Source organism: Monodelphis domestica, chromosome 6 (genome assembly GCF_027887165.1).
Source record: "Monodelphis domestica isolate mMonDom1 chromosome 6, mMonDom1.pri, whole genome shotgun sequence".
Classification (NCBI taxonomy): Eukaryota; Metazoa; Chordata; class Mammalia; order Didelphimorphia; family Didelphidae; genus Monodelphis; species Monodelphis domestica.
Window position 1 is genome coordinate 81,528,719 of NC_077232.1, and position 16,199 is coordinate 81,544,917.

At 41.4% G+C, this 16,199-nt stretch overlaps 1 protein-coding gene and 1 long non-coding RNA gene across 2 annotated transcripts in view; one reads left to right on the plus strand and one right to left on the minus strand.

Moving 5' to 3' along the window:
* Nucleotides 1–16,199, plus strand: part of LOC103098865 (uncharacterized) — a 60,662-nt gene that overhangs the window by 39,203 nt on the left and 5,260 nt on the right. The gene's annotated exons all lie outside the window — the stretch shown is intronic.
* The window catches only part of NOP14 (NOP14 nucleolar protein), a 72,003-nt gene continuing 56,434 nt past the window's right edge, over nucleotides 631–16,199 (minus strand). Inside the window, exons 13-18 of the mRNA XM_007496817.3 lie at nucleotides 16,004–16,157; nucleotides 13,833–13,992; nucleotides 12,350–12,497; nucleotides 9,654–9,772; nucleotides 9,050–9,205; nucleotides 631–7,787 (exon numbers count right to left, since the gene is read on the minus strand). Of these exons, the coding sequence (XP_007496879.1) occupies nucleotides 7,688–7,787; nucleotides 9,050–9,205; nucleotides 9,654–9,772; nucleotides 12,350–12,497; nucleotides 13,833–13,992; nucleotides 16,004–16,157 (837 nt within the window). The 3' untranslated portion in view covers nucleotides 631–7,687. The remainder of the gene's footprint in view (nucleotides 7,788–9,049; nucleotides 9,206–9,653; nucleotides 9,773–12,349; nucleotides 12,498–13,832; nucleotides 13,993–16,003; nucleotides 16,158–16,199) is intronic.

The following is a 16,199-nucleotide window of genomic DNA, read 5'->3' on the forward strand; positions in this document are numbered from 1 at the left end:
GACTTAAAAAGGAAAAAAAAAAGGAAGGTAAAGAAAACATTAGTGTAGAAAGAGGAAGAATGGGATGGGACTTGGTATTTCTCATCATTGGGGTGGATGGGAAGAGTCTACAAACATGGAGAAATGATGGAGAAGGCATGATCTCTCTCTTTTTGAAGGTTCTGAGCCTCTGGATGATGGGAAAGAGTTCCCAGAGGCTACTCATCAGAAAGGAAGGAACTAAACCTCTCAGATTGGCTATATTCCTTCCTCTCGTATTTTTTCTTTCCAGCCAAACTGGCCAACCTGAGGCTCTTCATAAATGACATCTCCCTTCTCCATTCCTTTGGATAGATTCCTCCACACCTGGCACACGTTCCCTCCTCTCTGCAAAACTCATATTAGCTTAGTAATGTGATTTTAGCACATATGCCGTCTTCTACAAAAGGCCTTGATTTCTCCAGTTAGTAGGGATCTGCCCCCAAACAATACCATATTTTTTGGTATATATTTTTAATTTCTTTTGGGTCCCCCCCCCATATGTTATTTTCTCTCTCAACAGAATATAAGCTCCTCAAGGGGGTGGGGATGGTTACAACCCATTGTTTGTCTTCAGATCCTGTGGGAATAACATAGTCCATGACTATAATAGAGGCTTAATACATGTTTATTATGTCATTTTGTAAAGATACATTTTAAAGCTGGGCTCTACACTCATTCATGATGCCTTTTCAAAGACTCCAATTAATACCAAAGGCTCCTTCCTCTGACTTTGTTGAGCAATTGGACTTTTTAGAGGTTTAACATTCATTTTTATTGAGTTTCTGATTCTCTTTCCCTGGAATCCCTCCCACACCCATTGAGAAGGCAAACAATATGACAATCATTTCATACATGAGATCATGCAAAAACTTGTTGCCATGTTGCCAAAAAAGCAAGAAAAATAAAGCAGAAAAAAATGCTTCAATTTAGCAATTGCACTCTTGACCACACAGTTTAGTTATTTACTAAGTGAGAGGCTTGGAAGGCTGGGAAGTTTCCAGCTTGAGTCAGGAAAGAGAAATGTTAGAAAAGTGGGAGAGAGCAAGATGGCAGCTGTGCCTGGAGCTTCTTGGCATCTTATCTGCACCTTGATGATTTTCCATCCAATCACCATCATCATCATGTCCTTAGTCTCCGTGTGTGTGTGTGTGTGAGAGAGAGAGATGGATATAGCCTCTGCAAATATGGTGGAGGTAGTTGTTTCTGCAAATATGGTAGAGGTAGTTGTTTGGGGAAGTGGATGGGGTGGGGGTGCCCAGATTAGCAGGGATTTCCTGGTCTCATTCTGCCCTCTGGTGGACTTGCATGAACTCACATCACTCATTCCTAGATCATATATTCTCAATGTTTTTTTAGAGGTAGAGTGGCTCTGGATCTCATTGACATAGGGAGTTGCAGGAATACCCAGGTTGAAACTTCCTCTGTCACTTTTGGACTTAGTCAAGTGAATTCCCTTTGGTCCCACAATCAGTAGATCTCAGAAACAGAACGTGAAGCTAAGTCTTTCGGGTTTTGAGGAATGATCTCTAACCATTCTATGACCCTCTCTTCTCTGTATCTTTACTTATTAATATCCTTTTCCTTCAAGGCTCATTTCCTCCATGAAGCTTTCCTTGACCCCTCTCAAGCTGGAAGGAAATAATAAGCATCTATTAAGCACTAATCATTGTGCTAAGAACTTTTTACAAATAGTATCTTATTTGATCTTTACAACAATGTTGTGAAGTAGGTGCTATTATTCCCATTTTTCAGTTGAGGAAACAAAGATAAATAGAAGTTAAGTGGCTTACCCAGGGACATGTCTGAGGCTGCCTTTGAACTTGGGTCTTCCCGATTCAGGAAAGAGAGCTCAGGACCCTATTCCTTGTGCCACCAGCTATTTCTCTCTCTTCTCATATTTTTTGGTCTGTAGCTTCTTGTTCATGTTACATCATATATAGGTGTATACATTATATCCTCCTTTAAACTGGAAGTTCTTTTGATTATCAATAAGAATTGTGCATCATTTTTCACCTTTACATCACCAATACCTAGCACAGTGTCCATAGTTGACTCTTGTTTAAAAAATAAAATTCTCAATGAAAACTTAAAAAGAGAATTCACGTACACATAACAGACATAAAGGATTCTGCATGAAGTTATTGATCTCCATTTCAAAACTACCCTATTTGACATTTTCTGAACTTCCTTTTTTTCTCTCATGTACCTTCTTTGGTTTTGAACTGGTAGAAGAAAAGAAGGAAGTTCCTCAGAGCAATGTTCTAAGGGGAAAAGGGGAAAAAAAGCCTAATGGACCTGTATTGGCTAGGTCTCTTTTGCTATGGTGCCCTGAGGATGTGATCTTGAGTTTCTTTAAGCAACACAGAGATGAACACAGGCAGGGAGGTCCTCCTCCAGGAGTTCCTGTTTTCCTCAATGTACAGACAAGATGGTGCTCCACAGATCTGTATGGACAAGTTCTGAAAGTGCTACAGCCAGACACTCTCGGGTGGCAGGATCCCAGCGTGATGGGCAAGGAGGTCCTTGATTATTGCACATAATCCCAGTCATTCAAACCCCACAATTTATAATCTGTTGATAATAGCCGAATGGTATTCTTGGCATTGAAAGGTCTATTATTTTTTTGTCACTATATTTCTTGTAAGGAAGCTTTTTCTCGTTCCTAGTTCTGTGTCCTTTCTATCCCAGTGTGTTCCCTTCTCAGTCATCTCTGTATGCCTTTGTTAGGCTGAGGGAGAGGGAGTAAGTAGCCTTCGCCCTGGGCATATATGTGGTTGAGTTTGCCATCTTATAGTCAGACGTGCCTGAAAAATGACTAAATAAAAGCCTAGGTTTCTGTGGGCCTTGGGGAAAGAATGAAATCAAATGCTTCACAGGAAACTGAGCCCACCTAGAACCCCAGATCCCCTGACTCCCAGCCATTGGACTCTGAAGGTCCCCTAAAATAAAGGGCAAATAACTCCATCACTTGGCATAATGCCTGACATTTAAGAGACCCTTAATACTTGTTGGCAACTCAAAGGGAATTCTCACAGATACCATATGAATACCTAAAATAAATAAAGCAAGGTTAAAAAATAAAGTAGGAAAAGGTCTAGTGGAAAGAATCAGAAGGAAAATAAGAAGCTTGGAAACTGGAAAACTAGATTATCCAAGAAATAGAATCCCTGAAAACTAGAACATAGAAAAATTCCACGAGGCAAGAAGAAATATTAAAAGCAAAACCAAAAGATTGAAAAAATAGAAGAAAATGTAAATTGTGAACTAGAAAAAGAATCATAAAAAAATTTTTTAAACACTACTTTTAAAAAAATCATAAATGCAAACTACCCAGATCTATTAAAACTAGAGGTCAAAATTAAGATGGAAAAAACCCCCACAATCTGAAAGAAACTTCAAAAGGAAAAGTCTCATGTATATCATTATCAAAATCCAGTTTCCCCTCCTGCTTCAGGCATAAACCCCCAAACAACAAAGGTTCCAGAAACAAACCCTTCAAATACTAATGAAATGATCACACAAGATCAATAGCCTCTACTAAAAACAAAAGAAGATCTTAGAATACATTGATCTAAAAGACAAAAGAAATAAGCTCACAACTACAAAACAACCCTGCAAAAATGAGTATTTTCCTACAAGGGGACAATGAATTTTTAATAGAATACTTTCAATAATTTCTAATGAAAAGATCAGAACTGACTAATATCTTTATAATACAAGCACAAGAAACCCAGAAAAACCTAGAAAGGCAAATTTATTTGAGCAATTAGAAGAAACTGTATGATGATGTAGAATGCTAATTTTCTAATAGAGAAGGACTAAAGTTCTTCAGAATCAATAGCTTTAAAAGATATTAAGGGAATTTAGTAAGGGAGAAAAGCAGAGATCATGGGTGGGATTGAATTTAATTTGAGATCCTGGAGAGAAAAAAAAGGGACATTGAAAGGAATACATTAGAAAGGGGATGAATGGTTGGGATTTGCTGTTATAATTGGGGTATATAAGAACAGTATATAATGAAGTTCCCTAATCCCCATTATAGACTAGGGTATATAAGAATAGTATACAAACATGGAGAAAGGAACGGGGGAGTGGACTATCAATGAAGTAACCTCACTTTTATTTGAAAGAGACAGAGACATCTCATTTTAGTGGAGAAATACATCAAACTTAATAGGGAAACGAGCAGGGAATAGGGAAGATTGAGGCTAAGAGGGAGGATGATCAAAAAGAGACAAAACTTGATCCTGAAGGAGAATTGAAAGAGAGTGCAAATGGGAGGCAAGAAAAGCAAAGAAACAGTGTAGTCTTAGTGTGTCTCTTAGATAACTGAAAAAAGGTTGAACAAACTGGTATATTTATGTAACAATATTATTGCACCACAAGAAATTACACAAGGGACAACTTCATAGAATCCTTGGGCAATGAGAACCGAACAGGGTTAACTAAGCATAACCAAGAGAATAATTTATACAAAGAACAGTATAAAGGAAAAACAACTTTGGATGATTTCAGAATTCCGATCTCAGCAGTGACCAACCATGTATCCAGAGGACCAAGGATGAAGCATGTTACCCACCTCCTGAGAGAGTTGATGGGCACAGGGTGTCTGTACATTTTTGGACATGGTCATTGTGCATTCATTTTCCTTGACTAAACTTATTTCTTGCAAAAATTATTTTTTCTACTTATTATTTTTTTCAGTTTTTCATTTGGAAAGGGTAGCAATAATGATTTTAAAAATAAAGAGTCATAACTTTTTTTTAATGTACAGGAGAGAAAAAAAAGGAAGTTCAGAAAATGTCAAACAGGATAGTTTTGAAAGCAATCAGTATGAAATGGAGATCGATAACTTCATGCAAAATCCTTTATGTCTGTTATGTGTATGCCCTAGGGCAAAACCTTTTCCTTCCCTGGACTTCATCTTACCTATTAAATGGAGGTAATACCATACGTAGGGAAGCGAGATCTCAAAAACATGTCAAACCACTTGTATGGACTTAATAATCCTACAGAAAACTGACCCTAAAAGTGTTATCAAAAACAAACCAAAAATGAGACATCCTTTGAGTGAGCTCCTTCACAGCAGCACTGTAGGCAATCATAAAGAACAGGAAGCCACTTAAGGGGGACTGGGGAACTTCTTGGTGGCATATTGTCAGAAAGGCAGCTGGGTGGCACAGTGAATAGGGTGCCAGGCCTAGAGTCAGGAAGACCTGAGTTCAGCCTCAGATACTTCCTAGCTGTGTGACCTTGGGTGAGTCATTTAATCCTGTTTGCCTTTGTTTCCTCAGAGAAGGAAATGGCAAACCATTCCGGTATCTCTGCCAAGAAAGCCCCAAATGGAGACACACAAGAGTCAGACATGACTGAAAAACAACATATTGATGTAATGGAATAATGGCACTCACTGATAAGCACGAGAAAAACCTTTAAGGATATAAATACAATGTGAAAAAAATAATAAAGAATGGGGTACACGCCAAGTACAATCATGTTAAGAGGAAAACATGAATGAGAAGGAATGGACGATGGAGCCCAATGGACTGAGAGCCAGACTGAATCCATCTCAGGGTAAATGGTTCCTAAGCCAGTTTCATTGGTTGTCCAGAGGCTCACTATCATCCAGATTTTCAGATTCAATTGTAGGAAACATAAGTTGCCTCGTGATAATAATCTCTAAATCTCAGGCATGATTTGGGGGCTTTTTATATATGACAGGGGCTCAGACTGTTCTGCTTTTTCATTCATTTCTCTCCCCTTCATTTGGGTTATGGTAGAAGAAATGTTCAGGCCATGGGAATGCTGGGTCAGGCATTTGAGTTCCCACTCCCAGCCTCAGACGAAACTCAGTTACAATGGAGGATGGCCAAGGAGGGCAGTGCCAGAGCCAGCCTTTATTTCAGAAGCTCTGCCAAAGGTAAAGGGACACTGAAATCCTAAATGGTTTTTTCCTTCTGATTCCTTGATGCTGTGGACATTTCAGACAGCAGGAATTTCTGTGAGCTGTGAGCATCTCCACTTAGAAAAGTGAAAGCTGAGAAAATAAACAGAGCCCCAGAAATATAACAGGGTTGCTTTGTACTCAGTACTGAGGTGAGGAGTTCCTTCCTGGGACTCACTCCAGGGATGACTGCTCATTTTGGCATTCAAGGTCTTCTCCAGTCAGGCCCCAAGATGCTTTTGCCCCTTATTCCTCCCCCACTAACCAGATTAGACAGATTGAGTCCCTCTTCACACACTATGCATATTCCAGTCCCTGTGCCTTTGCCTATGACTTTCCTCCTAGCTGGAATGCTTTCTTCTGTGCCATTTGAATCTTTCTCATAGATTGAGAGCAGGACATTGCTTAGAAATCATGTAATCAGGCCATCTAATTTAACTCCATTTGGCAGAGGAAAAAACTGAGGCCTAGGATGGCTCAAACTTTATGGTCTTATAGCAACAGGTACTATCTAAAGTTTGAAAAATGAAAAATAAAAATATTTAGCAAGGAATTCAAGGAGGATGATTGGCTTGAGAATTTACCTAATACAAAGAAACCTCCAGGGATCCAGAGATCCTATCTCTTGCTACAATAAAGCATAACTTTTCTGGACCTGTGTTGGATAGAGACCAAGAACTCCTTGGCCATTCTTTCCTGAAAAACACAGAACCACCCAGAGAAATCTCTTTGAGGAAGCCTGGTCAGACGGGAAGGACAAATGTCCAAAAAGGAAGTGACTGCCTGAAAGGAATTGTATCTCCCAAAGTGTATCTTCAACTGGTTTATCTCTTGACTTGTATATTCAATGGGTTTATTTCCAGCACTTGTAAAGGGCTATAAAGTCTTGTAAACCTCTGCTTGGGTCCTGGAAGTGGCATGATGTATGGCTCAGGACCCAGGGACTTAGGCAGCCATGTCAAAGGCTGGCACATGTCCTCCTGGCATTCCTTGCACAGAGCCTGGTCCATGGTGGGCCCTTAGTAAATGTTTGCTGGCTCTCTATGAGCAAGCATTGCCTGTTCCTTAAATCCAAACACCTGAAGCAGAGCTCTAGCTATATGACAGCAAGTGTCGAGTGTGATCTCTCAGTTCTCATCCTTTTCTTCTACAGCTATAGGTGATACCTGGAGACCCCAAGATTCCACAATCATGGAATCTATCTTCTAAAATGGTGTGAAAGCCCCAGACAACAAGAAGCTGGTCTCAGGAATTTATGTGAAAAAACAACTGTCAGCCCCGCTCTGTCCAAACTGAGAGGATTCTACACCAAAAATCACTGTTTGGCATTATGATTCAGAGACCCTACAAGGGCCAGGTCTGAGCTCCACATTCTGGACTTTCTAAGGACATGAGGGTCTGAGTGCACTTGAGCTGCTTAACCTTCATTTAAGTCTCTCCACTAACTCAAAAGTTAAAAATTAACCAGTTTTCTTCCACTCCCAGGATAAGGTTTTATTAAACTACAAAAATATACCAAAAGTCATTTGCGTTTTAACTATTAAGGAATTGACATGATTACAGCAATGCCCCAACATGCGTGGTAAGAGTCTGTATTTGCACAATGAGTGGAGATGTGGGGCTCTATTCCATGGAACCTTGATACAAAATTCACTGGGAATTCAGAACAGTCTTGGCTTATGTACAAATATAAAAGAAATTCTTTTCTACTCATAAAAAAACTTATTTTTTGAACTTTTTCCTCTTTAGGGCCTTCCATTCGCCTTCCTGGGTAGCTAGGCTCCCAAAAAGTTGCTTTACTTTTCGTTTTCGTTCAGAATCCCTGCAAAATAAAGATATAGGTAAGATCGATGCACAAATAAGAACAAGGAACAGAACATGTAAGACAGAGAACATCAAGGAATTTTGACCTTATTTAGGCAATTCTACCTTGATAACAGTTTCAATCCAAACTTATAGGGGGTCAAAAAATGTCTACCAAATTATCAGTACTCCAGTATTCTAGAATCCTAGAGCTGGCAGGGATACCTCCTAAGCCTTTCGGACCCACTCTTAGCTGAGGCATGAACACAATGTCCTCCTACAGTCATCACCATGTAGTCAAGAATCTCTAACTGGCTCATCTTCAAGGAGAAATGGTCCATTAGACAAGAGCTGCCAAATTAATTTTGCCAAAGCTCAGGCATATCACTCTCCAACTCAAAAACCTTCAGCAGCTCTCTATGGCCCTCTAGGATGAGATAAAACTCTTTTGTGTGAATACAAAGTCCTTCACAATGGGGGAACCACGAGACTCTTATTTCCAGATTTATTTCATATTACTTTTCTTATGAATTCAACTTAAAGTAAAAAGGAGCTAGTAGGTGTTCCCCAAACTTAATAACTGACAGGAGCAGTTGCCTAAGCTTTCTATTTCCAACTCTTAGGATCTTTAGTTCCCTTTGAGGCTTGGCTCAGCTCAGCCATCAGCCTTTTCCAATCCTTAGCTATGGATGCTCTTTCTTTCTCTCCTCAAATTATTGTTTAGTCCAATGCTGAGTCTCTCTGGCAGAATCTAAGTTCTTCAGGGCACAGACTATTTTATGTTTCTCTGCTTATATTTTGTGCTCAGCAAAGCATCTTTTACAACATGGACCTTAAAAAAATGAATGTTTGTTTAGCTGAATTGCTATTTCTGTCCCTCTGAAGCCAAAAAAAAAATCTAATCATTCTTCTGTGTGATGACCCTTCAACCATTTGAAGACAGTGAGATTTGTCTCTCTTTGGGTTAAATTTCACCCCCCCCCCCCCCCATTCCATAAACCGTTTCTCAGAGTGACATGGTTCAAGTCTTCTTACTATCCAGTTTGAAAGTGTCTGGGATAAATGAAGGAGGCAGGAAAAAAAGCCATAGACTCGAATAACTTTCACATTCATCTCTTGTGGCTGTCTAACCCTGTGTTCGGATTTCATGAGCAAACTGTGCCTGCCTGCCACTAACTCCCATGATGGAGAGTAAACAATGGAGCCTGGCTCAGGAATGGTGTGAGAATGCCAAGCAGTGCACAGAGCAAGCAAAAGCGAAGCCAAAACAAAGTCTATTACCTTTCCATGATTTCTGAAAGTTGCATCCGAGCCAGGAACTGATTATCTTTGCGAATCTCACGGACAGCTCCTTTAAATTCCCGTTTATGCTTATGAATTAGTCTTTTCCTTTCTTGTTCCTCTTTACTGCTCCCTTGTTTTCTTCCAAACTCAAGGCTAGAATTGGAAAACTTGGCATTAGGTAGGCAAAGGATGGGTTTGCAGAGGTCCTTTGTGGAGGCCCCAGTACAGATTTCCAGGGGTTTGGTTCAAAACTTTTGTCCTGGGCCAGAAACAGCAGCTTACTCTTCTCTAGGGCCAAGCTCAGAGTATATGCGGCCCCTTCACCTTCCTAGCTCAGGAGCTGAGCATCCTATCTATACCTGGCCAATTAGGAGGATCTCCTTTATTACCCGAGATCCTCAGCGTCACAGGCTTCCAGAAAGCAGAAGTGAGGTTTTTTGACAAATGGCTTCTGCTCCAACCCCACAAAAGCACCAGGCCCAGGGCTGGGGCTCACTTGTCCTATCCATCTGTGTTTACTGAATCATCTGATAAATGAATGCATGGAGCCCTCTTTGGGGGTCACACACACACCTCACACACGCAATGTTTCTACACTTACACTTTCACCAATTTGGGTGTGAACATCTTTAGCGGCACTGGCTTACTCTTTTCACAGACTAGAGGCTGGTAGGTTTCTTCTCGGTTTCCCATTTCTTGTAATATGCTTTGGGACAGCTCCTAGAAAAACAAGGAAGCTCATTTCATAATTTCTATTGACACTGAATTTCTATTGACTTCTTTTTCTCCTTCAGTGACTCGGGCTCCCTCCCACTAAGGCAGGACCTCACTGCTTTAGCCCCAAGGAGTCTTGCTAGTGGAGGTATTCTGGCAGTCCTCAGACAAGAGCCAAAGCCTGGGGAAGCCCAGGCTCTCCTGGGCCCCGGGGGGCTCCCTGAGAAACTGAAGCGGGACTTTAGTGAGAGAAGGCAGGGCCCAAAGAGGAGTGGCAAGAAGCTTCCTGTGGGCTCTCCGATGTGCTTACTACCTTCCTCTAAGACTCGGGGCTAGTCAATTTCTCCCAGGTTCTCCTCTCACAGTCATCGCTCTATTCCTCTAGTGCTTTGAAGTTTTCAGGTGGAGCTTTAGAGACAATTCTGAGGAGCCCTTAGGGCCACTTGAAGGCTTTTAAAGTAGCTGATGCCCAGAGTTTCTCTCCAGCAGGTCGAGGGATGAGCTCCTCTGAAGACAGTGATGCCTGCTCCAGAGGAAGGAGCCCATGGGCCCCCCTTGCTTGCCAGCATGATTTCATCTTTCCATCCTCTACACTGTTACTCTAGGGTCAGGAAATGTGTCAGACTTTTTCACCCCTAACTCAGTCATAGATGCCCATCTTTCCACTATCCTACCACTGACACAGCACTGGTTCCCTCCCTCCCCTCTTTTTAAACCTTTCCATCTTAGAATCAATACTGTGTATTAGTTCCAAGGCAGAAGAGAAGTAAGGGCTAGGCAAGGGGGATTGAGTGACTTGCCAGGTCACATAGCTAGCAAGTGTCTGAGGTCACATTTAAACCCAGGACCTCCCATCTCTAGGCCTGGTGCTCTATCCACTGAGCCACCTGGTTGCCCTCTAGGTTCCTCTTTTACCAGGAACATCAAATCCCTTCTGGGTACTGTCCTTTGGTCTTCCTTCCTTTCCTCTTTTGCATACCCTCACGCCTCTCACTTCTGCTTCATCTCATATTACTCTCCACAACACATGCTAGCCTCTAAGAGGTGGTGCAGCTGAGAGAGCATAGGAAGGCCCCAGTCTGAATCCTGCTTCAGACAATAACTGAGTGTCCTTGGGAAAGTCATTTAACCTGAATCTCAGTTTCTCACCTGCAAAAATGGGGATAAATAGTGTCTACCTCTCTGGGTTGTGAAGATCCAATGAAATCAGACACTTTGCAAAACTCAGTACTACATAAACACTAGCTATTGTTATTAATATCAGACTATAAAGACAACTCAACAATCACTTATCTCACTGATTAAGTCTTCCTTATACATCAGTCACTGGGTTAGTTTCTAGGGATAAAAAGACAAAGGCAAAACAATCCCTCAAGGGACTGTATGTTCCCCAGTTCCCCAATCCTGCCCTTCACTACCTCCAAACCCTGCTTGATGCTACTGTGTTCCTAGCAGGTCCTGCCTCCTTTCTTGGCCTAACACATTCCTAAACATTCTCTAAAACACAAATCTAGTGCCCCCACACCTAGCCTCCCTTGTCTCTTTTCTACTAGCCCAGGCCAGGGATGGCCTTCGGATTAATGAGAAAGTAATAACTTTATCTTGTAATTCTTGACTGCATTTCCCATGTAGTTTGGAGCCTCTGTTATCTGGGTTCACATCTCTCTCTTAGATAGTAAGCTTGGTGATGGCAGAGGTCATGTTTTGTAGCTTCCTCAAAGCAACAGAGCTCTCTGCAAATGCACAGGCATTTAATCAATATCTGGGGAACCTGATTTTCAAAGCTCTGCAGGAGAAGAACTCAACCCCATCCATCCCTCTCTCCTGTTATTGCCAGTTTTCCTGAGTTAAAAAAAAAAAAAAAACACCTTGTGAAGGAAGTCTGACTGAGGCTGAGAGCAGGGTGGAGAAATCTTATGGAGAACACAGGCATTAATCAGGCTTTTGAAACAGGTTCATTTCTGTGCTGACTATCTGCCACGAATGGAAACGATCAGGGAAAAACCATTCATACGAATCTGAATTTTTCCACGTCAAACTGCCATAAGCAAAGGAATGACTTTTAAAAAGCCAACCTGCCAATGCAGTTCTTCAAGAGATGCAATTCCAGAATTATTCTTGAAAATTTTAATTCATCTCAGCATGATCTCTAATTAAATAATTATATAAAGAATTTCCATGAAACAAACTCAATCTTCCTACTATTTTGTCACACATCATTACACCTTCCAGAAGAAAGTCTTCCTTGATATTTGTAGGTTCTAATTATATCAAAAGAAAACACTGGATTTCACAAGTTATAACCTATGGGTTGAACTGGGTGGCTGCTGAAGTCCCCTATCAGCTTCTCAGATCAACCCACACTGTGGCCCTCTAAGATGTTGGGGAACAGCGGAGAGCACCAACTCAAGAGAGAGAAGATCCAGGTTCAAATCCCACCTTCAAACTTACTACCCACATGACTTTTGGGCAAGTCATTTTAACCTCCTTGGGCCCCAGTTTCCTTCTCTGTAAAAAAGAGAAAGTTGGACCAGAGGCCTCCAACAGCCCTCTCAGTTCTATGATCTGACACCTCGTACTCACCTGCAGCTCTCTGGGGTATCCACACTCTGGAATGTGATCAGTAAGGAGGACTCTGATGGGCTCCATTATTTCAGGAAGAGATGGTAGGGTATTGTACATAGCTAAACAGCGTTTAATGAGATTTAAACATACACATATGCAGGATAATCTGCAAGAGAATCACACGGTCAGGTTTAATGGTTTGACAAGCTTAGAGAATTTGGTGGTCCTAACAGGTGCAATAAGCAGAGAAAGCCAGCTAGTTCCAGAGAATCACTACTCAAGTTTCTGTGCCCTTTCCATGGAATCTTCAGCAGGCTGGGCCACCAAACAGAAAAAAACCAATAATGAAGCACAATGCTAGAAGCCAGGGAGGTAAAAAATGGACAGCATCTGGAAAATTGTGCATGTATACTTGAATAAGAAGGAAAAGATGTGGAAAACACAATCAGCCTGAAAAATATAGATGACTTTCTGTTTCCACAGTCAAACAGATGTGCTTCCAATCTACACCAAAGATTTTTTTGGAGAAAGGCATAGGACTCCTCAGAAACTTAGGAAGGGTGCCAAAATATCATTGGGCATGAGTGTGCATGTGTGTGTGCATATTCACAATGAGGCTGCTGTGGCCAGTGACCTGAAATTGGCCAGGTTCATCGGAGCTGCCTCACCACCAGCCTCTGCCAAAGGCTCTTCCCACACTCAGGGATGCTGTGAGGGCAGCAGGCTGAAGAAGCACTGTCCTAAGGTCCTGCGGGCACATGTCCATTTTTAGTTAAGCCAATATTTACAAATCTTCTATCTCTGGGCCAGAGCCTGAGGTCCCAAATTGTGAGAGCAGTTACATCTAAAAAAATGTCTGTGCTCTAGCAATTAAAGAAGGATCTAGATAACCCAAGCACTCTAAAGGCCTGAGGAAAGAGAAGAATGCCCCTGCACTTACAGTCAGAGAGCCTGGGAGTACACTCCCACCAACACTACCACATGCAAGCTATATGACATGGGGCAGGTCACTTAATTTTTCTGGGCCTCAGTTTCCTCATCTGTAAAATGGGAAAAATAAATATTTGAACTGCCTTCCATTTTCCATCAAGTCTACTTCATTTCCACACCATGCTTTTCAGCTTCCTTTTGGGTGTTTTCTTCCTCCATTAGATTATAAACAATTTGAGGGCACAGAATCCTTCTCCCTTTATTTGTGTCCCTAGCATTAGCACAGTCCCTGGCATAGAGGAGGCACTTAATAAATGTTTCAGAACTTTACTTGAACTAGACTACCTCCCACAGAGCACTGTTGTAAAGAAAGTACTTCATGAGCACAGCGCTCACCAAATGGGAGGAATAATCACCATCTGGAAAGTTCCAGATACAACAAAACCCAGATAATGACTCCAGAAAACAACTATACCCCTGCCTTTGCAACTAGTTTTTTTCTTTCAATTCCCAAAAGTCTTTTCTTATTGAAATGGTTCCTCCACCACCCAGTCTGCCTTACTCCATTTACCTGATATGATTTGTCTCAGATTTACTGCCTTCCTTTAATCCGTTCACCTTACTAAGGGGGAGGCCCTTCTTGGACCATGTGTCCATATCTTCTTTCTCAGACACCAGGAGCAGTTCAGAATTCTTTCCTAGTGGTTTGAAAGGATGCACCAGAGTATAACCTACATTTCAAGGCAAAACAGAGACACAAAAAACTGTGTGAACATTATTGGACATAAAAGTCAAACCAAAGGGTCTGTAAGCAAATTCAAAAACAGGGCACATGATATTTTCAGAGAAACACAACTGGGGGTCAACAAGGGATAACGTAGCCCCTGTGGGAGCTGGAAATCCTTGTGGAGCAAAAACACCAGCTGCCTCAGAGGCTCTGACCAGCCTATTTCTAACCCTGCAGTGTTTCTTAGAGACAAAAGGTCTCAGAGCTAAGGGCACGTGGACATGCATGAAAGGGGTTGTTGATGGAGCCTGGAAGAATAGGGGGATTAAGGGCTATTACTAACTTAAGGCTGTTCATGTTAATTTAGAATAGAGTACTTGACTATTCTAGTCTCTTGCCTTCTTCTTTATTTGTACCAGATAAAACACAAGGAAGCAGTATGAGATAATGGAAATAGTCCTGAACTTGGCAACATGATTCCCAGTGTTTGGAGTTGGAATGGATCTAGAAGCCATTTAGTACAACTGCTCTTTTATAGATAAGGAAACTAGTCATAAGAGAAACAATTTGATTAAGTCAGAAGATAATGAGTTCAAAACTAGGCTGATGCTTCCTAGATGTGTGACTTAAGCCCTGAACTTCAGTACTGTAGCCTCATCTATAAAAGAGAAATAAATAAAAACGATGTCTTTCACTGAGTTTTTATGAGGAATGTACTAAAAACAGATTATTAGGGAAGATGGTAGATCTAGAGCCCAGATCCCCTGGAAACTCTCAAACAAAGCTTTAAAATACCCTCATTAAAAAAGGAATAAGAAGAATTATGTGAAGACTCCCCCAGCCCATCTAAGGTATACAGAAAACTGGAATCCTGCAAAAATTCAGAAGCAGAAAAGCAAGGGCACGTAGAAAATGTAGTACAAAGCAGCCCCAAAGCATTTGAGGATGGTCCTTTCTTAAGAGCTCAGAAAGAGGGCAGACCCAAGCCCAGATATCCAGAAGAAGGGCACAAGGCAAACAGAGATCAGTCTGGGGGTAGGCCCAGAGCCCCCTGGCGAGAGCTGAACCCTTATGGAAGAGAAAGGAGAATGGCCCTGTGGCATTCAGGAAGGGGCACAGCCCTGAGTTCAAGCCCCATGGCAATAAGAAAAGGGTCCTTGAGCAGAGGCCAGTGCCAGGGTATCCTGGGAGTTTCCATAATACAGAAGAAAAAGGCCTCAGAGATGTCTAGGCAACCCCAGACCAACTTGGCATTGAAGCAATATAAGGCTGAAACACTAGAGATGAAGCCAAACTTAGTTGAATTCCTAACTTAAGACCTAAGCACAGCCTCCAACATCCTCTAGCCTTTACCCCCAACCTAGAGACTGAGGTGGCTGAGGTAAGCAAACCAAGGAAAACACAAAATACGACGAGTAATTTCCTTGAGCTAAGAGGTGCCTAAATGCTGAGGAAGAGAGCAACTCCAAAAGCCCAACTAGCACCTCAAGAAGAAAAAAATCTGTTGGATACAAAGCTCACACGAATACCTAAAAAAAAAATGAAACAAGAAGCAAAAAATGGACAGCTAAGGAGGAAAGAATGTCCAAGGGAAGTGATACCTTAGAACACACAATGAGAAACTTTATCGAAGAAATGAATTCTCTTAACTGAGTAAAAAAAGAACTGAATATTAAACATACAAAAGAACAAATTAAAACTCATGTTTTGTGGCTTCAAACCTATTGCTCTTTGTAAAACATTTTAATAAACCATGAAATTGAAAATGGGAGAAGAGCCCAAGCATCACCTGTGAAATGGTAGCCTACTCTGCTGACATTAGGAAAGACCCCTGGGGCCCCTTTGTTAGAAATAAGATTCTCACCAATTGTGATGATTACAGAAATTGTGTAAATTCAAAGGATAATTCAGAAAATAAAATGAAAATGCCAATGTAGAAATTGCAAAATGATAACTTTAATTTTTAGCCTAGTGAGGAGACACAGAATTTGACTTAGTGCTTCAGAGAAACCCACCTCGAGTAGCTTTGTTGGGAGTTGCCATGTGAAGCACCCCTGCAAGGACGTTAATAAGTTCAGGTACAAATCTCTGGGACAAAGAGACGTATTCCAGGAATAAGCAGCACACAAACAGTCCTTTGATGACATCTTGGAGTGACATGACAGGGCACTAATAAAAAGAGCATGGTAAAAAGTCTGGGGTTTCCATTTT